At 40.6% G+C, this 25,642-nt stretch overlaps 1 protein-coding gene across 1 annotated transcript; it reads left to right on the top strand.

The window, feature by feature from the left end:
- The first annotated feature begins 21,618 nt into the window (after positions 1–21,618).
- Positions 21,619–22,626, top strand: LOC139205664 (uncharacterized). The gene is made up of 2 exons (XM_070835946.1): positions 21,619–21,742; positions 21,833–22,626. The coding sequence occupies exon 2, from the start codon at positions 21,844–21,846 to the stop codon at positions 22,402–22,404; it is 561 nt and encodes a 186-aa protein (XP_070692047.1). The 5' UTR covers positions 21,619–21,742; positions 21,833–21,843; the 3' UTR covers positions 22,405–22,626.
- Positions 22,627–25,642: the final 3,016 nt, after the last annotated feature.

Genomic DNA, 25,642 nt, shown 5'->3' with positions numbered 1-25,642 from the left:
AATAACATGATTCATGTACAACAGAGTCACAGCAGTGTTTTCACATTCTGTCTAAGCATCCCCCAAAACTTCTTTTTAACATTTTTAATATTTCAAATCAGCTCATGAACAGAATTGTACTGATAAAATGATGTATCAGAATCAGAATCAACTTTATTTGGCCAAGTTTGTACAAGCAAACAAGGAATTTGACTCCGGTGCAACTTCTCTCTTTAGACTAGAACAATCTGAATAATATGAACAATATAAGTACACATAAACAGCAGTATAAATAGCAGTATATACATTGGAGGACATTGGACATACATTGGTATGATGGTCTTACAATTTTTTTTAGAAAAACTAACAATGTGACAAGTGTGAAAGGAGTCGCTCAAAGTGAACCTACTGAGAATTATCACCTAAATCCACAGCTCCCCTTTGGCTCTGTGGAGCTCTGTGGAGCTCTGTGGAGCGTTTGGGCTCATTGCTTAGCTTTGCGCTGTTAGCTGTTACTGTTCTGGTCGACTCTCGCCTCATTGTGGCCACTGCAGGCAGCTGTTTTCAGAGAAAGAGCACTAAAAAACACTGTACACCAGCAGCCCAGCAGAAAACAGTAGACACTAGATACTAGCCTGTGAACATGGTGGAGCATTTGGCAGCTAAAGCAGCTCTCAGGAGTGGGTGGCAACCAAAAACAGAGCTAAAAGACACTTGACATGAATGAATGATAATGTAGCCCTTTGATTGCTGGACATGAATATACCATACTAGTGTAGGGCAACACAAGTTATTGATGTGAGAAATACTGTTTGCTCAACTTTAAATGCAAAACTTTTTATTAGCTATGCTGTTTCTTCTTTTTATTTGTATTTGTATTTGAATTTGCACTGATCCCATCTTTCACTCTTTGGGTGTATTTTTCAGATACACAACAAAAAAGAGCTGATGTAGAAAACTTGGCTAACAGCTCACAGCTGATGTTTAAATATTAAATCAAATGTTGTTGGATAAATTCAGCAAACATGCTTCTCATTTGTCTGACAGCTGTAGTTGCAGTCCACCCTGAGGGTTACAGAGAGCCGAAACAAAGAGCTGAAAGAGGCCAGAGGTTGCTGGATGTTAACATTTAGTGAGTTCGTGACACATTTATTATAAGTAACATTAATATTATCATTATTATTTTATTATTTTGTCATTAGTTTTATTGATTTTAGTTTTAATGTTGTTTTTCACAGCCAGTGTGAAAAATAATGATCTCCAAACTGACACCATAAAGTTGTCAAAATAAAATTTGGGGTGTCGTAAAGTTGAGCTATTTCATTTCTCAGTAATTTTCTATATTGTAAATTCATTTTCATGATTACATAGTGCAGTCTGTTTGTGCCACTGTGTTCTTGAATGAAGATTTAAGTTTGTTATCATGTGGCTGATGTTAATGATAATAGTAGTAATAGTAATAATTGGAACTGCCATCCACACAGTATACATGGACATGGGACCCCTCCCTGACAGTCAAAGAGCATTTCACACACTGGTCACAGGGTAACAGCCCCCAACAGGTCATTTTAAAGACTTGTGTCTTTGCAGGTCGATGAACAGTCGTCCGTCTGCACACATACTGGCAAAGCTTATCTCCCTGCCAGGACGCTTTATTAACATCTGCAGTGCTCATTCATTCTGCTCTTTTTTTTTTTCCCCCTGTTGTTCTTGCCGGTCGTGTTTTTCTCTTCCTGTGTTTGCAGCCTGTTTTGATTTCCTCTCAGCTGGAGCGAAGGTCGCGCCTGTGCGTTAGCCATATGATGCAGGAGGCCCCAGCAGTAAATGGTGAAGCAGCGAGAGCAAGATATGGTGATAGGAGCTTTTAGTGCGGCGCATGTTTAACATTACAGATGGGCGTTCACGGTGGTCTGGCGCAGGGCTCCCACCATTCACAGGCGTTTATCTCTATTTAACCTTGAAGACTGCAGGCAGAGAGCAGCGGCTGTGGTTTCACTCCTTTGACAGACAAGAATCTAATATCCCGTGGCAAACGCACACAGGAACATTCATTTTCATCATTTGTTGTCACTGTCAGGCTAAGCGCCCCGCTTTGCTTACTTTTATTATAACACAAGTCAAGGATCCACGCAGCACAAAAGGCTGGAGTTAGTATTTTGGATGAAAAAAAATCAAACTCCAGTCATTAACTTGACCAGGTCTCTCTTGAGAATGAGACCCTGTGTCTCAGTGAGATGTCCTGCATAAATAAAAGGGGAAAATATTAAGTCTAAAAAGACGAGAGCATATGTGTAAAGATGTGCTGGAGGACAGCATGTCGCTGAATCTTGATTGAATTCTCAGATCATTAAGCTCAGTGGATTTGATTGAGTGAAGGGCTGTGAAACAGTTAGCTTTCATCTCTGCTCTTGGTCTCTCCCTGCTGATGCAAATTTCTAAGATAGATTCATGGATTTGAAATGATTTTCTCCACTCTTTCCATATTAAGGAAATTGAAAATGCTGCCAGATAAGTTTTAACTGTGTGTGTGTGTGTGTGTGTGTGCGTGTGAATGCAGAGCACATTGTGTCAAAGTGAGAATGTCCACGAACAAAAGTGAACATTTCAAATACTAAATCAAATTTAAACACTGAGTTTTGAGTCAGTTCATGTAGTTTTGTTAGTTTTAGAACGCAAATGCATGCTAGCACAGAGGAGGCAAAGCAAACAATATAAGTGGGCCTGGAAAATATACAGGGTGCTGCCCCCCAAGATTCTTTAGGTCTTTAAATCGTGTACTGCCCCAGACCCAGCTACCAATGTCGGCTCTCACTCCAATAGTTCACAGCCAGAAAACCCACCTGAGGTCTCACCCACTGGCCCAGATACAAGCAGCACGCCAACCAAAGCAAAGCTGCACAGCCGGAGAGCACCGGAGCAACTGTGGAAACACTAAATCAGGCAGCAGCAAAAACTACATCCAGGCTCTCACTGTGATATTGTTGTGAAACTGATGGATTGATCAGGCTGATAAATTGTCTGATATTAGGTTATTGAGTAGATATTGGCAGGTAAATGTTTGCCCACCAGAGAGCACTGACAAGTTACATTTTCAGTGTTACCAACACTGGTTCTGGTTATTGAGCCAAAAACCTTTTGTGATATCATATGACATTTTCAGGCCTTACACCAACCTTTCAGAATCACTGGGAGTCTGGTGATACTCAGTCTTTGTTTGCTTTCAGAGCTGTGTTAGTTTCTGTGAGCTCTGGCCCGTAACCCAGGTTCTTTTCACGGCCTCAACAGTTTGTGTGTGTGATTGTGTCTGTTGTTTAGTTTTGCATGTTTAGGCTCATTATCATTATTGATGAATTCTTTACAAATAGTCTTTATATTCATCTAAGAGCTCTCTTTAAGGTTTTGTTGGATCCTCATCAGCTTCTGCACAGCAGCAGCTCTTCTTCCACACAATTTCCACAGTGACGGCACAAAAACACACATTCACACTTCTCATAATACAATAATGACATAGCATAATAGTGAGATTCTTCTTTAGGCTGTTTAATCTGCCCCTGACCACCTTTAATAGCAGCTGCCTCTGGTAGATGAACTGAGGAGATTCTTTAAAATAATTTAAGTGCTGTATTGTTATATTGATCAGCAACTTTATATTCTGCTGTAAATCTCCTGCCATCTAACGGTCTGATGTGCAAAGTTGCAAGCAAAAGAAAAAAACTTTCCTCTCAAAAAAAAAAAAAAAAAGACTAAATTCTTTCAGGTTTCTAATAAAATCTTCTTTCAATCTGCAACTGGGTCAATTTCCATTTTTCCTGTGTTGTGTTTGTCTTCAGGGATGAATCCATCAGATCCAGTTGACTGGCTGAGCGCTGGCAGCTCACGTGTTACTCGTTGGATAGGTGGAATAATGGCATAGTCATCTTCTGGTGTGTGTCAGTGGAGCTGCGTGCCTCTTTGGATAGTATGCTGCAGGCACGCCCCATACTGAACACTGCAGCACAATAAAAAGATGGCAGGATGCATTCCCTCCTGACCTGTCTCAGAGGGTGTGGGCCTAATAAAAGAGATATAAGTAGCCTGTCATCAAACCCATGTGGAGATGACTGCAGTGGCTGTTGTTATTTTTATTTTATCTGCAGCCGTGAAATGAAAGCTTCTGTTTGATTGTACAGAGGACGAGGCAGGAGATTCCTCACTCACTGGAAATTACAGTCCAAGCCTGTGGGTTCTGCTGGGTGTAGTAGATGTGGTTTTATTGCTTCTATCTTTTTATTATCTCAGCTAGGTGTTGTTAAATCTGTGAAGTTTCTGTTTGCCAGTAATTTGAGACGGTAAGATTATCGAGAACATGCTGCTTATAATTCACAGCTTTCACACAGCTATAAAGGGAGGTTCATTTGCAAAGAGAGTACCTACGGTGTGTGTCTCTGATGGAGAATCAAAAGCACATGACAAACTATAAGAAAATGCATTTTAAGCCACTATGCACAGAATTGGTATGTCATTATAACATCTTACTAACTATTCTGATGGCATACGGTCTTTTATTTGTATTTGTATGGTTAAATCTGAAGACTTTCTGTTACTACATGTCCCACGGTCCAGTCCAAGGGGACAGAGCGGGCTGTAAACTGCCATGAAAATGTGCAAAAGTGTCTTCTTGATGCTCCCACTGGTGGAGCCTGAAGTTTTCAGCCTCTCCACATAGTGAGAAGGTATGGAAGTTTATGAAATTGAATAATAATCTTAAAGGGGAAGACAGAAATTTACCACCTGCTTTGAATTTTCTTCTTTAAAAAAAACCCAACATAAGTGAGATTTCTTTATCCAATTTGCATTTTCTTTTGTTTATTTCATTAAACTTACACGTTTTTTAACTTCAAAGAATTCTTCATGTTTTATTTTGGTTGACTTCTAATTTTTTTGACTTTTTATCTCGTAGTTTTGACTTTTTATCTCGTAATTCCAACTTTTTATCTCGTAATTTCGACTTTTTATCTCATCTTTTTTTTTTTTCACTGGCGGAAACGGGCTTCCATAAGAAGGTCTTAGAAATACAGGAGAGCAAAACAAAAACATTTATTCAGAAGTGATCGGCGTCTCTGCCGATGTGTTTATGCAACGGTTAAGATAAAAAATGATGATATCACCTCCCACCAGTTGAGCTAAGTTACACTGTCCTATCAAGCGTGTTTGTTATTTGAAGACAATGAACCACATAAATAGCAGGTTTATACTGTGTGGTGTGTCATAAAGATGCGCTGTTGGTCTAAACATTAGAGAAGAGAAGGAGTCCGTGGGCCTGAGGTGCTGTTTTGGTGTGAGATGCTGAGATATTGTAAAAGAAATCATTATTGGATGACCTGACTGATGACTATCTATGATCTTTAAACATCAAAATGTTTGACCATAAGCAGGGACCAACAAACATGTCTCCTAGTGACAAAACTTTGATTAAAAATTGATTATGTATCTATGGAATACTAAAATATAGCAGCACAAATAGAGAATATTCATAAAGTTACCACACTGAGATTTAGCAGCAGTATGTTCAGTTGTTTTTAGATTAAACTTTTCATTTGTGAGATGACAAGTGTGTTTTTGTCCAGTTTTAGAAGTTACATATGAGATTTTTCTACTTCGTTGGTCCGTGTTAAGTCGTGATGATGCTCATCCACACAAGTAGAGACACTTTTGTTTTTAAATGTCACTGGCTTCTGCCTGAACGTCTGTGGTTTAGAGTCGAATAAACTCATGTGTTTCTGTTTGTGCTTTAACAAGCCAGCATTATTTTACTGCTTGTGTTTCGCTCTCAGCTGTTTTAGAGAAACGTGGATCAGACACATGCAAGTAAATAAATAAAAAACGGTCGCTGTTTGGTTAAATCTAGGCACCAAAACTGCTTCGTTAAGTTCAGGATGGTAAAGTAAGTATGTTATTAACAGAAGTGATGTGAATTTAAGTACCTGACAGAAGTTACGTTAAAAGTTACGTCATATATGTATTGTAAGTTACACAAACAGCAGCCTCCTGGGTGAAAGTCCTGCGATTGTCTGTGCTCCCGTCATGGTTGCTGTTGCTGTGGAAACATTGTTCGTCTTAACATCCTTAAAAAAGAAGAAACACAAAGAAAAAGTCTTCACATTTTCAAATTCACAGAAAATCGATAACATTTATAATAATGCTTTTACAGTAAGTAAAAAAATATTTACCCATCAAAACTTTGATGAAATGTCTTATCCATGCCACTCACCAATAAGTTATACAGTTCGCTTAAACCTTTATATTCTCACTTAATGAATAGATACAAGCAGTCAGCCCACTCCCAATCTAAAACTGCTCACATTACCAGCCTCACAGATGAAGAGCATCTTCTTCACTTTCCATCCTGGAGCTAGAGTTTGCATTGAACAAAGAACATTCTCACGATCTCACGAGCTCGAACCACTCGGCTTCCTGAGTCACAACATGTCCAGTTTTAGAATGAGTGTGCAGAAACCTGTCCTTCAAAATAAGAGCCCGCATTGATTTAAAAATGATTGAACTCCGTATCCAGATATTATTAAATCAAAGCTAAACATAACCATGTGATGATCATTTTAACGGGCCCACATAACATTATGTGATTATGATTATGATGGAAAACTCATCATTGACCCGCTCTGTGTCACACTTCACCTAACGTTCATATCATAAAGTTCGCATTGCCATCATGACTGTGAAGTTATCCACTCATTCCCTCCATTAAAAAGTTTTTCAGTGCAGTCAGTTAGCCCTTTCAGACCACCTTCACATTATTATTTACGACAGGTAAGCTGTGTGTGCTCAACTGTTGGTCCACAAGACGTAGTTTGCATTGACAACAGAAGGCCCCTGCCGTGATCTATGTAGAGCAGACATATAAGAGCGATGCCACTCCCCTCACTCAGCCACTTTATAAGATGTACCAGTCACTTTATTTCCTATAATAAAGTCCCACTTAAAGTAGCATGAAAATGACATTGCCATTACTGAGCTCCCACTGCGGCTATCAGGCCAAAGTGCTGGAAAAGCCCAGCCAATTAATCAGAGAGCATTACGAGGTTTGCACGTTCGGACGGCCCTCTCTAAGAAAGACGGCTGCAGAACATCAGCCTGTAGAAAGTGACAGAGAGAGCAGAGGATCTCTATCAGCTCAACAAAGGCTCTCTGTCACTCTCTGCCTTTAGCAAACAGGAAGCGTGTTTAAAGCTGGGAAACAAACAGGAACCGTTAATGTTACAGTGACAGGGTGTATTGTGCGCCGCGTATTGCAGCGTGACAACTAAATATGTGTAATCATGTTCATCCTTGAAATGGTAATCATCAAGATGGATTGCTTTTCCCCTCTGTGCTGCTTTGTTGTGCTTTTTACTGCACTTAGCAGTCAAACGTTTCACCTGTGAATCAAACAAAAACTGTTTCTGTGCGACTGTTTTTATATACAGTTTAAATTCATGCTTTCCTGTTTCGGCGAGATCTTTTCTAACACTGCAGACGACACGCAGCTGTAGGAGCTTTACATTCTTCAAGCTTTGGGTTTTGTTTTCTTTTGTTTTTTTAGTCTATTAATGTTTTATGAATAAATTAATTTTGGCTTCCGATTATGTAAAAAGTCCATCAAATTGTTAACTGTTTATATTTCATTATTAGTTATGAGTTTTTCTCCAACTAATTGTACAGAATGTTCTGTAACTTTCCCTCACATTGTTTCTTTTGTTTTGATTTAGTAAAGATGTGTATTATCATTTAAAATAGTTAAATATAAATACTGGTTTTACAGAATCCACCAATATCAACGTTCTGGCTGTTGACATTAGTTTTCAGTCTTGGTTATGTGCAGTGCAGCTGAATGGGGTCATACAGTTCACACACACACTGTTAATGTTAATGTTATCCCATTTGCTGTTAAGTTTTACAATAGTGTGTCCAGTGCCGAAACTGTGCCTTGAAACTCAAACTAGATAAACGTGTTTTACTGCATTGTGCACACACGTCAGTGGTCAGTTTGATACCTGGCCAAAGAGTTTCTGCGCAATTAGTTTGACGTTTAATTTGGTTAAACAAGCATTTATGCAGCGTTTACACCATGTGAAAGTTAAGATGTTAAAACTAAATGTTAGTCACAGGGTTCTTTTGTGAGGCCCGACCATTGTTGGCACACATTGTTTACTAATCAAGGATGTGACTACATAAAGGTGCATTCACTGATGGTATAGTTGTTCGGAGTGACTATTAAATATCAGTTGGTGATGATGGAGTAGAAGAGGACAGGCTCATTTATCTGATTATGGCGTTAACAATAACTTTGACTGGTGACAAATAGTCCTATATAAAAAAGACATTGTTTAAATGATGAGTGTAGCGTGAATGTGCTCAGTGTGTGTGTGTGTGTGTGTGATACTGAATGGGACTGTGGTCGATGAGCCTGCCATCCAGACCAAGAGGCCAATGATCCTCTCAGTAGGTGGATGTCCTGATTGTGGGATGGACTTGTCATTAGTCACTGTCCCAGCCACCACCACCCTCCCCCCCTCCAGCCTCTCATTTGTGTCCCATCTCCCCGGCCAATCATATGTCCATTAGTCTTCATTTCTCCTTTTATGGCCAAGACCTGCTCAGTCCAATCAGCTCCTGTTCTCATTTTCTTCACGTTGGTTTTATCTACAGAATCGACAGAGCTGGCAGCCCTCCAGCCACATACTTCCCCATCACTTACTGAGCCCTAATCACACACACACACACACACACACACACACAGATAGATGGATAGACAGAGGGGGAGAGACACTTCCAATACATATAAACAGAAAAAAGATGTCATCTTCAATAAGATACCTTTGATAGGGTCAAGATTCTCTCATTGGCCAGAAAACAAAGCTGTTGAGGAATAATTTTAATATACACTGACAGCTGTAACATCTTGCTGGCAAATAGCTGTTCTGCAAGCAGAATTAATGTCATTGGATAAGAAAAAACCTCAGAGGGTGGAGCTGAAGAACCACATTTCTCAAGTAAAACTGTGTAAGATAGTGGAGTGAGAAGACAGGAGGAAGAAAATGAAGCACAGCGACGTTGCTGCCAACTGAAACAGGGACACACAAAGTCACAGATATGAAACACTGTACAAAATTCAGACGCAAATATAGTTTATAAAGTCACTTTGGTGAAGTTTAGTGGCTGAAAACAACTCAGAGAGCTACTTCTTGTTTTAGTTGTATGATAAAATCAGTATAATTTGTGTTTGTGATATGCCCAGTACTGTCAGCCATAAAGCAACATCTAGTTAGCTAACATTAGCCACCACAAGCTACTGGTCATATCAGACCATGTACAGCTGTGGCTGTAAAACCCCCTGAGTGTGTTGAGCTAAGCAAGTATGTGTCATATTGTCTATGAATGCAACTTTTTATTTGTTGAACATGTTGAACTCAGTAAAGCTGCAGCTATAAAAACCAAACCTATGAGCTGAAAGATGCTGAAAAGGTCCACAGAGCCAAGGGGGAGATGGTTCTCTACATGTTTGTTACTGAGAATGATTCTTTTCAAAATAGTTTTGATGCGTAGGTCACCCACAACACTGTTAACTTTAGTGGTGCATCACAAGGCTGCTGTCTAGAAAGGACAGACAGCTACGACTGCAGTGTTCACTCGGCTGGTCCCAACAGAAACATTCCCGATATGTTTGGTCCTATAAGATGTCAAAACTAAGCGAGGGAGAGAGGAGGACAAGTCCATCGACATCTTGTCTCCAGAGACCTCTCTCTTCAAATTCACGAGCACAAGACAAAGTCATCGTTGTGTGTTAGTCTTCTTATTATATCATATTTCTGATTCCCTCTTTGACATTAATGTTTGTCACTCGGCAAACTTTTGTTGTTCCTTCATTTATCACAACCTTTGAGGCGTTTCTTTTAATTCGTGTTTTTATGTCTCCAGAACAAATCTGGGAAATGTTTGCAAAACTAAAAGCTTTTTCCAATGTTTTTGTTGCCGTAACTTAATTTCTCACGTCAAACGAAACGGCCGTGGTGAAATGAGAAATGGATCCTAAATTGAAATTGTATTTTTCATTATGCCTTCATATACTCAGCACTGATGGAGAGAGGTTACAGAAGCAAATGTCACTTATTGTTTGTACTGCATTGTTTTTTTTTATATCCCTCTAACACTCTTCATTATGGCTTTATTTGTTTGAGAGACGCAGTCGTTGTGTATGAGCTTTGTTTTCTTGGCCTATGGAATGGTTGCTCTGAGGGGACTCCGCCAGCCACTCACAATAAATGAGATGTGGCATGGCAATCTGTGGTAAGAGGCTCAGGTCATAATAAGTGCCCTCATACATAAATTACCTAGTTAATGCACAGCTAATCATCCAGACAGACGCAGGGCAGCACCCGCTGGCAACGTGTATGTGCAGTTACACTGCATGAAATAGGACTGACATCGGTAATCAGACTATAAAGATGGAGGTCTGCATGTGTCTCTGTAGGCTACTTACAAGGTACGTGTATCCACAAAGAAAAACCATACCTGTTTGGTTTGTGGGTTTAACACTGTTGGAGATTAAATAATCAAAGTAGACACCCCTTGAAGAGAAACTCAACTTTTAAATGTAAGAAAAGTACATCCCTTTTCACTGAAAACAAGTTAGATTTCTAATTAACTAAATAGAAACTAAATAAATAACTATACCACAGTGGTCTGGTACCACCTTCCAGATATGCTGGCTGAAAGTACTGTAATTGTTTCCAGGCAACAAGGTGTACAACAGAGGAGAAGGCAGAGACACCACAGGCACACTTCACAGCAGTGGATGGCAGTAGTGAGTCCCTTCATTGTTTACCAGCCACCACAAAGCATTCAAAAGAGCAAGAAAGAAGGTGACCAGGATAAACATGCGGGAGGAAACAGCCGCCATCTGTTGGAGTAACAAGTAAGATTCTTCATAGAGTGAAAACAGCAGGCCCGAGAAGAAAATGGCAAAAAAGTGCTACAAGAACAGTCTGGTCCGACCACGGCGGGACGGAAGAGGCGAGGCAACAGCTGGATTTCTGAACACAGATGGAGTCTGACGCAGCCTGCTGTTTTCAAAAGGTAGTTTCTAGTATTGGCTTCTGGTTTTTAGTGTTTGTGGCCCTGACTGAGTGTCCTAACATTAGGAGGATGGCTGCTAGGTTGTGCTGAGTTACACAAAGAAAGGCCTTCCTCTGGGTCTAGCATAACCCAGTTGGTAATGTGGCCACTCACGGTAGCTGCATATGTTGGCAGATGCTTCCTAATTGCTTTCATTCAATGAAGTATGTTTGTTAGCTCGACAGTTTGGCTAATGTGACGTGCTAGCAGCCGTCAGACAGTATTTTCTGCAGTGTTTGTGATCATGATGGGGATCGTAACATTAGCTGGACATATTCATTAATATTAATTCAGGCCATAATTCCAAAAAAGCCCAGCCAAACTTTTTTTTCTCTCAGACGAGTGACACAAGGACTCCTCCCACCGTCATATCCTGATCTTATCTCTGACAGTGTGCTGCTACACTCACAAGGCATGTTGCATTCAGCAGCATTGTGATGTTTGGTGCCCATCTGGGTGGTCGGCGTTATGATATTGCTGTTTTTCTGCAGAATCGAACGTCGGTGCTAAAAAATGGGACAACGTACTACAAGCACACAGCTATGAGCCACCGTGTTGCCCCTGGGTGCCTTGTTCCTTCATTGCCATGAACGCACACACTGTAGTTTACTCATCCCACATACACCCGACAAATCCTCAATTCCTGACCCTCGATGACCTTTGACCTCTTCAAAGCGGCTGCTGTGACAGCTGATGTTGACTCTTTATCATTTTCACTCTTGTCCAGAGTCCTTTCTGTTTAACTGGTGTCACATGTTCTAGTGATCACCACCTTCACATGTCTGAAATTACATACTTAACTGATGACATATGAACCGTCTCCATGACAACTGGGTAAACTCCTGCCGCTGCCACTGGCTCCAGTAAGTGAAACCAGTGCTGGGATTTGTTTTTATTTCCACAATCAATAATGAAACTTCTACATGTGAAGATGTTGTGTATGTGCAGTGTGCAGCTCCTCAAACCACCTAACCACACACACCCAAAATATGTGGAGGAAAGTACCTTTAAAAGTATAAGAGCTCACACTTACTGTGTTAAAATACAGTACAGTTTAACTTTACCCACCTCCGCGCTCTCATCTTCTTATCTCTCTGCCTCTGTGTTCATGTTCTTTGATAAATGCTCTTTTTTCCCTGTGAGTTTCATCCTCAGCTTAGAGAAACAAACAGGCTGTCGAGGGCTGAATCTTCAGCTCTAATACGTGCGATCAAAGCAGTGTGGCTCAGGGAGCTGAGATCAGTCAGTCAGAGCTTTGAGCAGACAGACAGACAGACAGGTACGTCTCACACACACACACAGACAGCCGAGCATGTCACCATGAAGGAGAGCAGAGCGCACATTATGCTGACACTGTCTGCTGACAGGAATGTATTTTTATCCGGAGACCCAGGCATCAGTTGGGTCTGGCAGGGTAGTGGACTCTCTGCACGAAGGTTATGAACCTTGAGCCTATATATGGAAAACATATACAGAAAGATAGAAGAAGAGAAATATAAAGCAAAACTCACACATAAAAATGTCAGCACTTTTATTTGGAGGTCATATATTTCTCCACAGAGAGCAACCACAACCAATACTTAACTAGATTTCTAATTATCAACCACACACATGTTATTTCATTAAACCACCAATAGCTTTGCCATTTTGCACATAATGGCACATTTGCACTACCTGTGGACACTTTGTACATTTCTTTCAGATTGCATATTGCACTATATTTTGTACATTTCTATATTTTTATTTTTTGCACATTTGCATTGTATTTTCTATATTTATATTTTTATTTCTTCTCAATTCTTTTATCTCCTTTTTCTTCGATTCTGATGTAGCTGTTGTGTAATGAGAATTTCCCCCTTGGGGGATAAATAAAGGTGCATCTTATCTTATCTTATCTTATCTTATTCCAATGAATAAATAACAATAAACTTAACTGCTATTAGCAGGTCTGAATGTTGGAGGCTCTATATTCTACCTTACAGACACTGCGAGGATCAGACTACTTTAAAACGTGACACCCACGGCAGCTTCAGCATCCAAACTAAATCAAAACAAAATGTTTTCTCTGTTGCTACGGTTGAAGACAAATAAATATTCATGACTAAAACAAGCAGCAGAATTTTTTGAATTGTTTAAACCAGTTAATCTGCGTCATCGCGACTGTGTGGGTGTTGTTTGAATAGATTTAATCGACAGTGGCTAAACAACATTAGCAAACAACTGTAATCATAATTAGATTTGAATATTGTTAAATGCTGATTTGAGCACAGAAGTGCATGATCATGACCACCTTTTGTCAAGTGAGTGCCGCCCACTTCAAACTAGTGAAAAAGTCAGACAGACGCCTGTATACAGAGAAAATAGTCAGAATCTTATCGTCAGGGAATTCATGTTTCAAAAATATTCAAATCTGAAGTGCTGTCTTGCCAGTTAGATGAGGGTCTCTTGTCATGATTATGATGACCTTTTCTCTGGTGTCATTAGGCGCGGATCCATCATGCTGTTTTTATGCCCATCGTGAGTTTGTGCATGAAATCACTGGATGGAAAGACCAAGAATAAGAAAATAAATAAAATAAAAATGTGATGAAGGATACAGGCTGATTGAATAAATCATGACAAACATGAATTGTGAACAGATGCTAAACATCAGATCTGTGTGGAGCTCCTCAGAAATGTCACATCTCCATCACATTTTCCACCGCGTCCATTCTCCTGCAGTGGTTTAATGGCACCTGACTGACAAATCATCAGTGTTTAGCATGACAGTTGTGAATGAAAAGGCATATTGATTAGCATTTTCCTTTTGCAGATTTTCTGTAAATTGGAATTATATTAGTGTTACATTTTGATGGAAACCTTTTGACGTGTTAATGGACTTATTTCATTTGAAGTGTACTGTAATTTTATATATATATAAAAGCGATACTTGCCATTGTGCTGCCTTGGTATCTCAGCAAAGGTCACAATCGCTGTCCAGGATGCTGATGCTGCGATCACCAGGGATGTGGGAGCTGTACGGGTTACTAACCATTTGTCATGCTGACTGGCAGGTTTCCCGCTGAGGGGATGCAAGCTTCAATGATGTGTGTGTTATTTTAAGGAAGGCGACATCCTGAAGATTTTTTTTTTTTCTCTAATTTGCATGTAATTGTCAATTTGAACCAAGATATACTGAATTATAGTGTGTGCAACACACACACTCATACACTAATATATGCTCAGTATCTGTGGCCTAATGGGTTTGAGACTCTGTGTATTATTAGATTTTAGGGACTTGCATGGACTGCAGGAGGGAAAGAATACAGCTTAAGAAAGCAAAGTTGTCTCGGTGTTGTGTGATACATGCAACATCTTTGTATTCCTGTTTGTTTTGCCTCCACACACCCATATTCCACTCACTCAGGTGATGTTGCGTGATCTTCTGAAGACTGTGTCGGCATGTACAAACTGGGCCTGACTCCCATCTACTTGATTTACATGAATGTATGAAGAGCATCTTTTGTTACATCTGTTAAGGGGCGATGTTTTCATAGGTCCATAGAGTTTATTGCACGCTCCACCCAACCTGAACCCAATCGGATTCTAATCAGCCATGAAAATCACACTGTTCCTCTCCTCTCAACACTGGAACTGAATTAAACAGCCAGCTAAACTCTTTCCTCACTACTCCTCCAAGGACTAATTGAAAACACCTCTTTGAGACACTTAACAAACCGGACCAATTTAGCGGGATAATAAGCATCCTATCTGCTTTGTTAAAGAACCTGAACTTTGTGCCGTTTAAACGCCGTCATCTTCTGTTTTACAGCCTACATTACCCATGTTCACCCACAGATGGATTCAGCATCTTGTTTATGCATTAAATACAGATTTAGTAGGTCTACAGTGTACTCCGTCTTTCAGAGACGGAGTACAGTAGGAGCACTTTCCCGTCACGGTGTCATCATGCGCTGTGATATTACACACTTTGGCTTCATTATTGGGTTTGACATGTGCCGCAGATTTAATGGGGGTCCATTTTGTGGAGGGAAAACACAGTGTAAATCGAGAGTGTGCGGGGCAATTTCAGAAGTGGTTGTGGAAGGAGGCTGACACTGCAGTAAAGGGATGAGGTATAGAGTGAGCCCCAGGGTGCCTGGCAGCTCCTCAATAGAAGTGTCAGCCTGACTTACAGGGGAGGTTTTACTGCCAGTCTGACTCAGTCAATGTCGACGCTCCATCCAAGGAAGCAAAAAAAAAAAGCACAAATGTACTTATGTCTGCCAAGTGTGACAATGACAATGAAATTCTCTCTTTCCCTCATGCACACACAAACACACTCACACACACTCACACACATCAGTGGAATTCTATCCCTGTGAGGACTTTTTGTCAGCTGCATCCATAATGATGAGCTGAGTACAAAACTTGAGTAAACCTAATCATAAAAGACAATTTCACTCTTTATTCTTATCTCCTATCTCTGTATGATTATCATGGATTCACGTACCTAACCACCTTTTATCATTATGCTTGACAATACTCACTCCATCACACAGGATGTCGTTGTGATGTAAGCATGTGGGTAACTGAGTTAGCTCAATCTACAGAAGCACTGGTTTACCCAAAGTTGATTCACCCAAAGGTGGAATAGGGATGTTGATGGATAGAAAACACAGTGCCATAATACCATGGCAGCTTACAAATGGGCATTTTCTCCATTTAGAAATAATATTTTGACTTGTCAGATCTGACTGGCTAACAGGGCACATATCCCAGTGACAAACGGCACCTTATAGCAGTGACGCTGCCAACTCGGACTATGGACTGTCCCATGAGTGTCCAAGAACATCAATTGGCAATACAGATTAAAACATTAACATATCTGAAACTCCTGCACTTTGCTTGCTCCACATTAAGAGCGCACACACAGACTCAATCTGGTCATTATATTAATAACATTTAGCCTATATGAAAATTCTGATGTTTGCTCAAACTGCACAGAACAGATTGTGTTGTGTTTTTGCACCGTCAAACTGTGAAAAAACAATGTAAGATAATTACAGTGTAAACAGGCAAAGCTTCACTCACAAGAAAGTCAATTCTTATTTATCAGCCACACAGGATCATGAAGAGACGATCCCATATGTAAGACTGGGGCACCCACTCAAAGAAGAGCTGTGAAAACTTAAAGCTTCTTGGCAAGAATTAATGACTAATTATTGAATAATACATTATTTATTCAGAGTAGGAAATTCTCAGTGTCTTATAGTCACATATAAATTAATACCAATAAATAATAACTACCATTTGTGATTCCAAATAGCCGTAAGCAAAGGTGCCTTTCAACCCAGATTCCACTAAAATCAAAAGAAAAGCTTCATTTTTTTTAAATCTGTAGTTGTGTTTGGGATAACCTGGCTGATGAAAAACTAACCTCTCTCTGTGAACAGTAATTTATTGTACAATTGCCACCTCCTTACCGCAGTAAACAGTTTACATGTTTACAGTGCAGCCAAACAAACTGAGCTGAGTGGATCCATCATGTCGTATTGTTTCAATAAAGAAGTCAGTCAGTAATTGACCTTCTTCTGTCACACTGTGAGCCACTGTGATCAGATGCCATGCTGGGTGCATGATGCTGGTAGTCTTCCACGCAACAGCAGGGCACAGTAACACAGAGATCCATCATTAACAGGTAAGCCAAATGAAGAGCATGCACCGTTTCCTGTGAACCCCCTGTGCATGTGCAGTCAGTCCAATGACCGAACAGATTTAATGTAAAATGTGTGGTTTATTGCAGAGACAATGCCGACCACATGTAGTATCAAAAAGAACAGGCCCAGGTTGTGGGAAAACGAATCATTTTGTCTGCTACATCTTGAATCAGTCTCTTATCCAGATAAAAGTGAGATCATGAAGGCAGACACACTGGGATTTCTCACTACTTCTCAGCCCATGGCTGCTGTGTGGGATTTGGGCTGGTGAACAGATCATGAAACACTATGATATTCTTTATTTCTGTATTTGTTTCAACAAGATGCGTATGCACACACTTTGCATTTTGTAATGTTTGTTCATGGGGAAATGGATGAATGATGCCTTTCCCAACACAGTGGTTTGCATTATCCTCTAATAAGAAGTGATTTAAACATTTTTAACCTTAAATTTAAAAACTATTTCGTTCCAAAGTAAGAACACAGCTGAGCATAACCTCGGCTAAGATTCAGTTTCAGAGAAGCAAACATTGTTCAAAACACAAGGGAGGGCAGATTGGGTGAAGTGAACCTACGGAGCTTACGCTCACCTCACAATGTACTCAAGTCAACAATGAAGACAGATTATTCTTCTCCCCTTCACCGACTTTACAGAATCGCTTCTAGAAGGTAAAAGTCATCACTGTAAAAGTTTTCTATGGATGCTGTAGTGGCGGTACAAGTGGAACCAGTGGGGGGCCCACAATACGCCTGCAATTAAATTAAAAGTTTGTTTTTATTCACAGTTTTCAAATCTGACTTTATTAGTGTAAAATGTCTTTTGCAGCCTAAGAAGAAGAGCCTGGCCACTGTGTTTATTCTCCTCAGCAGCCTCTAGCTGGTTGATTGAGAATTACTTTGTGAGTACACTTATTCGCTTTAAACCACATCTTGCAATTTTCCTAAGCAGATTTTTGCTGAGTAAATACTGAACTTGACTTGTCATAAGCTGCAGGACAAGTCGTTTTAACTCAAGGGAAAAGTAAAACGACGTTTTTCTCCATTTGTCTTTAGCAGAGTGAAGTGGAAAAAATAATTAGGGTCAATACTGTATCTTCTGACCTGTGTTGTTTGTGCCGGAGGGAGAAAATCAAATGTGTAACATCCAGTTTCAAATGTGAAACAGTTCAGGTCCAAGAGGAACGACATTCCTGAGTTGGACGCAATGTGTAGCTTGTTTTTTTCTCCTATTTTTTCCATTATCCTCTTCCATGTGCCACATTTATTACATTCCTGTGAAAATGTGATAATAGTGTGAAAAGGCTAGATATTTTATTCATAAAGTAAACAACATAAATACTAAAGCCTGAACTGCTTTTCATGCACAAAAAGACAGAGGTCACCTTAGTCTGGTGACATATTGTACCAGACTGGAGGATTATCAGTATTCACATGCAACCACACAAGCTGCTATCAGAGGTGCTGTACAGTTAAATTACAGAGTGTGTAACAGCCCCTGCCTGCCCAATCGTTTAATGAGAGATTTACAGCTTAAAGATATTTAAAAAATGATAATAATCAGAGAAATCTGTCATTATGTATGTCATGCAATGTGTTTTTGAGAGTAGTCAGGATTTTTCGGTCCCCAGGCTAAAGCTCTGATCGGGCTGTTTGAATCTTGGCTGACAAGGGCAGCTCAAACTTAATCCAAGGCTGCGTCCGTTTGTGCCAGGGTCTGGAGGCTGGTCAGGATGGGACATGGGGTGTGATTTCTGATTGGACAGCCTCTCTCCCAAGGGTCGGAGGCGTCACTCCTCACTCAGCGTAAGAGGACTATCAGCATAGACAACAGAGGGAGAGCACAACAAGGGTCTACTGTGTTGCCGGTGGCTCTCTGAGGCTGGATGCAAAGAAGCAAGCCGTTAGAAGGGTAATAATAAAGGTCCAAACTTTGCTTTTGACCTTTAGCAGTCATGGTGAAGTGAATGCAGTGATTGGCCAGAGGGTAGAGTAGGAATATTTTATATTAGATTAGATTAGATTCAACTTTATTGTCATTACACCTGTACAGTACAAGGCAATGAAATGCAGTTTGGCATCTAACCAGAAGTGCAATTAGTAGCAAGTGCAAAGATATATGGAAAGTATGTACAGAATATACAGAGTGAGGATGTTTACAGATTAGTGCTGTGATTGCATTGATTTTATATTGGGAGGAAATTCTGATTAATCACATGTCCACTGAATTGTACATCATGCATCAGTAGCTAGATTTCAACTACTGGACATGTAAAAATATCTTTATAATCTATATATAAAATATGGGTTGAAAAAAATGCCTAAAGATGAATAAAAACACGGTTATCATAATTCATGCATGAAAGGGTTAATCAGGGTTCAGCATTGTCACCATGCTAATGTTGCTAATTAGCACAAAGCCCAAAGTACCACTGAGGTTCATTAGTTTTGTGCATATTTGGTTGAAAATAACGAAATATTGGACAAACTGAAAATGAAACCAAAGACCATAAATGTCAGCACCAGAGTGTGCAGTAATCCATCCATCCATCGCTTCAAGACGTTTCACTCTGGATCACAGAGAGCTAATAGCTGCTATGTGTAGTTCTGTCAGCTACAACATACTGATGTCTTTGTCATCCTGAAGTTTTACGTCATGAGGGTGGTGCTAGAGGAAAAGTCAGTGGGATTCATCCTCTGGGGAGCAAGGACGTATGTATAATGGTTGTTGAGGCACTGCAGTCTGTAACAAAGTGGTAGACTAACCGACGTTACCATCCATCGGCCTAAAAAGAGCCAAAGGAAAGAAGTTTAAGATGGAAGAAGCTGAATCTATGATGCCATCGGCCACCTCTCTGAGGAAAACTCAGTCTCCCTTGACTTAACTTTGTTACTGACCACTACAGTCCCCACATGAGCAAGCGTCAGATCACAAACATTTCCTTTAAATGCAGCCTAAAGTTCTTTCAATTTGTAAAACACAACCAGCATGTCCTTCCCACAATCCATTGCATGCTGTTCACTTGTCTCTGGGTCCAGTTGTTGTTGTGCCCTCTGCCCACTCGGTGCCTCGGGCAGCTGGTTGACCTGCTGCAACCTGCCAGACTGGTGATATGATAAAGATAATAAAAAAAGTGTGTTGAACATGTCCAATAACAGCTGTGGGCACGGAGGGTTCCCTAGAGATGGACCCATCGCTCTCTCATGTATTTCCTGGGAGAACGACCACTCAGTTTTTCTACAAGTTGTGATTTGGCTCTTCGTGTTTTGCATCATTGCTGCTGTGAGTTTTGCAGTTTTGCACTGTTCACATTGGTTTTATGACGTTTGCAATCACAGCTGAACATTTTTAAAGATTATCCATATTGTGAATTTCAGAATTCCTTCATTATTTCATCTGTGATTGCCCTGCATCACTTTCCTTTAGGGGCTAACTTTGCATCAAGCCCGCTGCGCTGCGAATAACAAGCACGGCCTCTGTGGGATGTGAAGCAGGACCTGGGTGTGACATCTCATCCACTTTCAAAGGACACAGCCCCTGAAATGGGACACGGCTTAGGACTCAGCCTGAGTAACACAAATTCACCCTGATTAGCTTTGCCTGACAACTGCAAACACACAAACTATCAAATCCCATTTAAGAGGTCATGTTTGGAGAAAAAGCTTGGCTGCACTGGCTTCTACTGACTGGATGGTATAAAATATGGAACATGCTTCTTTGCACTCAAAAGTGTCGCCGTTTTCTCTTAAACTTGTGGATTTTTTTGAAATAATGTTAAAGTTTCACAATTTATATCAACAGTGGAAATGAAACGAGTGCTTGTACTTTTGTGACAAACCCACATCCCTGCTCTCCACAGATAGTTTAGCTTGTTTAGGTTTTATGGGCCAAGTTTTACTGGTTCAGTTCAGCCTCTCATCAGCCTGGTTTTGTTATCAGGTGATACGGATTCTTCTGCTTCTCATTGGGGACCAAAAACTGGAATTATTGCTGATTTAATGAGATCCGGTGTCTGTTTTTGAACTCCCTCCCCAACAGGAAATTAGATCAAACAATCTGCTTGTGTGACATACAGGGCTGCTCCATGCTTTTATGGAGATTTGGAAGGTGTTCATGTTGACTGCTCTGCAAGCCTCTGCGAACTACAGGCAGACATTAACCCTGCACAGATCCACAGGGATGTTTGCATGTATTTCAGTATAATTCCTGCATTAGCCTGATGAAGATTCTGGCCACAGCTGATGTAGCATTAAAGAGCAGTTTGGCGCTCTATCACACCGGGTGTAAGCACATGCAGTTACGACAGGTTGGCAGCACAGCGACTAGGTGCAGTTACTGTAATTGCTATGCTGCTGTGCTGCAGAGCTCCTCTGTAAATCATTCGGCAGCAGATGTTATTTCGCGAGTGAAATCTGAAAGCAGAAGTTAAAGAAGTGAGACATTCGTACTCACGACCGCAAAGTTTTCTGATGCTGAATGTTGATCTGTGCGTTCCCTCGTGTCACGATAACAGCACAGCAACAACATACAGAATTCACCATGATAGATGCACGTCTTTACACATGGAATCTGAGGTCTGATACCTCTACTTTACAATTGTCATGATTACATAAATGTCTATTATAAGCTGAGGCTTAACTTGTCTAAATTTAAACCCAGCTTTCTGCAGGCCCCAGCTGTGCAGGAACCACGGCACTTCCCCTTTCATCACAAATAGAGAGTGAAACAGCTTTACCTCTGGTCAAAATAACAAGTGTGCTGCTTTCATCCTACACACACAAGACAGAGAGAAGTCAACCACAGGGCCCAGAAAGCTTTTCATCCACAGCAGGAAGTACAGATTTAATCTGCAGTTGCAGGCACATTTGGAGACGGCTGGTGCTGACAAAATTGCTCCTGCTATTACAGACTAAGGGGTAAGTTGTGAAAGGATACCGCTGTTAGTGTTCACTGTAGTTATAATAATGTATTCATCAGGGTATTGCACTGCATCTTTTTTCATACAGCTCGCCTCAACATGGCACACACCAAAGAGATGCACATCTTGTTCCATTTCATGTTGGTGCTGTCGGTGGTTCTGAGCTCAACCCTGAAAACCTTAAACTCAGACCAAGAGCTGCAGGACAGCGGGTTCGGTCAACCGCCGCCCCGCCATGGACTCAAGTTGCTGGTGTGGTACGTCCAGAACTGCCTTGACAACAACATGGTGGCTCTGTGTGATCCTATCAAAGGAGAGTATGGATTTCATGAGTTTAGGAACCGAGGGCCCAGGCGTCTGCTTCCGCTGATAAGGGACAGAAACCAGTATAAATACTACACCATCGGAAACCTCCACTCTCAGCATGCCGAGGACCTGCCTTATGAAGTCAGGCGATACTACAACCGCAGAGATCCTGAAAGCAACAAGGACCGAGTTCTGGTGAGATACAACAACAACAATAAACACATCGATGAGATCTACGCGTCTGCACATTATAAAGAGAAAGAGACGTACATAATTGGCCCCAATCTTCTTGCTTTTCTTCGACAGCCAACAGCCATCTGCAGCCATTTGCATACAAATGTGATGTACTTCTGATGCAAAATCTCTCTTTGACATCTATAATAGCTCTGTGAATCTTGACACATTTGGCTGCTGCATTTCTTTGTAGTCAAAAAAGAAAAAAAAAATAAGGGCCAGACTACTTTGATGAGCTTATTTTAGGTCTGACTATGAGTTGGGAGAGTTTGTGTAGCCCTGCATGGTCTGCCTGCTTTAGAGTAAAACGCTTTGTCTTTGACCAATAAAAGAAACATTCAAATATGCTGTTTAAGAATATTTTGTCAAAGATTTTTTTCAAATACCGTGTGTGTGAGAGTGAAATTCAACAAGAGCTTGTCCTTATTGTTTAAAATTATGGTTTAGTACAACTTATTTCTCTGACTTTTCCTTGTTTTAGCTAAGATAGCATTGTTTCCACTAACAGAATCCACATAGACGTCTTCAGAGGCTTGTTTTGCGTTACTGTGGGTCACTCGCACATCTCACTGAGATCCACCCTGTTTCTTTTTACATGTTGAGTCAGTCTATTGTGTTGTTTGGTGTAAAGATATCTGGTTAAATCACACATGTTTTGCCGTATATGTGTTTTGAACTTACTGACTGTATCCACACGGGTTAATCAAGGCTCTGTCTGTGAGCTTGTGATTCACTGACTTTACAGGCTGATTCCTCACACTCGCCAGGTGGGCAGGGAAATGAAATCAATGAGTCAATAGGCTACATACAAACACTGTTGATTTCTCCCCTGGAGCTGACACAAAAACCATTTGGTTCAATGAATTTCTGCTGTCAGTCAGCCTAGTGAAGGCAGGATAGGCGGCCGCTGTCCATTCAGCTCTACAGGAGCTGCTGCTGACGGATGTCCAAACTTAGACAGCTGTTTATTGAAGACAGTCAGTGTGCACCGAATGACAGAAGCACCGCTCACAGCTCGCTTCCTATGTGTAAGCTTCCTATTCTGTAAGAGGCCTGGGAACGAGGCGACTTCCCATCAGTTGTGTCCCGTGGGTTGAGAGCAGTCAGACAATCAGACAAGTTGTGAACAAGCCAACGTTTATCCAGATAAGCTTTTTCAAAAGTAAAACTGTCAGTGAGCACAGCAGAAGTGCTGCTAATAAGCCCTCTTGGTGTACAAGAAAACCTTTCACACAACTAGAGTAAGTATTGGAGATCAAAGGCAAACCATCTACGATCTATTATAGATGAATAGTTTGGGTAATAATGTTATAGTGTCAAATTTGGCTAATTAAAGGACAGATTTACAGTTTTTTGTCTTTTTTTTTTGAAGATTTCTCATTTTTCTTTGACAAAAGGAAAAGAGCAGCTGTTGCATTAAACACTAAATCACAGTTTTTATTCATACTTTTATATATTTATATTTTACTTGTGTTTGAAGTGTATTCTTATTCTTATTCTTTTGGAGCTGTGTGTAACAAAAAGCAATTTCCCCCTGGGGATTATTAAAGTAACTCTGATTAAAGACACTATAGACCAGAATCAATTACAAGCATAATCAGCCTGATTTACTGAAGTTGAAGAGTTAAGTTACTCTGTAAAATAACAAAACATCCACTGAAAGAGTGTTTTTCTCAATAACAGCACAGATCTGAGTGGTAACGGGTAAAACAGATTAACAGTATTTTAATTAAAATGACTTGAATAACTAGGCTGTGCAGTTATTTAGAAATAATGTACACCAGCCAATCAGAATCAGTTATTCTTTGAGGTCGTTTTGTTGATAACCACAGAAAAATGGCAGATGTTTGTTAAGAATATGTGAGCCTGTTGGGAGATGTATATTCATAACTTGTTGTTGATTATTACTTCCTTATGCCCCCCCGGTCTATCCAAATCAAATTATAAACAGCAAAAATATCCTAAAATGCAATTAAAGTAAAGGAAATCACTGAGAAATAAGATAAATGAAGTGGAGAGGCTAAAATGGTAGGAAGAAGATGATTCTGCTTTCTCTGTACAGATCACAGAGGATGAAAACAGCACGCTGCTTAATTGAAATACATGAGAAAACTACAGGAAATAAACATAATAAATGAGGTTATGGAAGAGAAATAGGAGTGTGTTGTTCGGTTCTACGATTTCATTGGTCTACAGTCAAGGTCAAACACACCACCAAAACTATGAAAACTCTCAGTATGAAAGTTCTACAGAGCTTTAGAAATTTGTATGAACTCCAATATCAGCTTGAATAGCACGTAGTCAATCAAAGTGTTGACACTAATGAGTTGTGAAACAAGGCAGCGCACACCTTCGTGGCCAAAAGGCACAAACTCTTGCAAAACTCACTTTCAATATTATGATGACAAAGCACCCTCATGCCCGCAGTCCTCAAAACCCACAGAAAGGCCTCATTCATCTTCTGCTCTCCTCTGTTGCCAATGGGAGGACACCGTTTGGACCGATGCACGCTCACAGGTTGAATTCAGATTTGATTTGATACTCCCACTGAAAATATAAAAGGACTCTTGAAAGGGCCCCGTGAACAAGCAGGAGCAATCTGAGCAGATAAGAGAGATTTATAGGGTCCTCGCGCTGCACAGAAATATGTGGAACATTAAAGATACACTGACTGATTTTGTTATAGTACTCGGCAGGTGCCTCAAAACCCCAACGTGTCCTCTCAGGTTACTGTTGACGCGTTAAAGCTCTGAACTGATGTGTACATGCGCAATTAAAGCCAGAGCCCTTAATAATGAACAATACAAAATGATGTGTGCCAACAAACACAGTCCTTCAACAGCGGTGCAATGGAAAAACGACGTCTGTAACTGTAATCCAATTAATAATTATACATCGATTAACAATGCATTTAAACACATCCATCCATTTTCCTCCACTTTTCCGGGGCCAGGTCGCAGTGGCAGGTGCTCAGACATCCCTCTGCCCAGAAATGCTTTCCAGCTCCTCCTGGGGGATCCTGAGGCATTCCCAGGTCAGATGAGATATATAATCCCTCCAGCGAGCTCTGGGTCTGCCCTGGGGTCTCCTCCCAGTTGGATGTGCCCAGAATACCTCCAAGGGGAGGCACCCAGTAGGCATCCTAATCAGATGCCTGAACCACCTCATGTGGCCCCTTTTTGACACGCAGGAGCAGCAGCTCTACTCCGAGCTCGTCCTTCCCCTGAGGCTGAGCCCTGCTACACACTCATTTTGGCTGCTTGGACCCACAATTCGGTGACTTTTGGCATTGAAAAACATGTTGACACTATATTTGACTACTAAAAGGAGCAGCAACTAACTGTGATTTCAGTTTGAC

This window comes from Pempheris klunzingeri, chromosome 8 (genome assembly GCF_042242105.1).
Source record: "Pempheris klunzingeri isolate RE-2024b chromosome 8, fPemKlu1.hap1, whole genome shotgun sequence".
In the NCBI taxonomy this organism is placed as follows: domain Eukaryota; kingdom Metazoa; phylum Chordata; class Actinopteri; order Acropomatiformes; family Pempheridae; genus Pempheris; species Pempheris klunzingeri.
This window is presented reverse-complemented; position numbering and strand designations above follow the sequence as displayed.

Bases quoted from the DNA above. Each gene is read 5' to 3' on its own strand.
- LOC139205664 (XM_070835946.1), top strand. From the start codon at position 21,844: ATGGCACACACCAAAGAGATGCACATCTTGTTCCATTTCATGTTGGTG.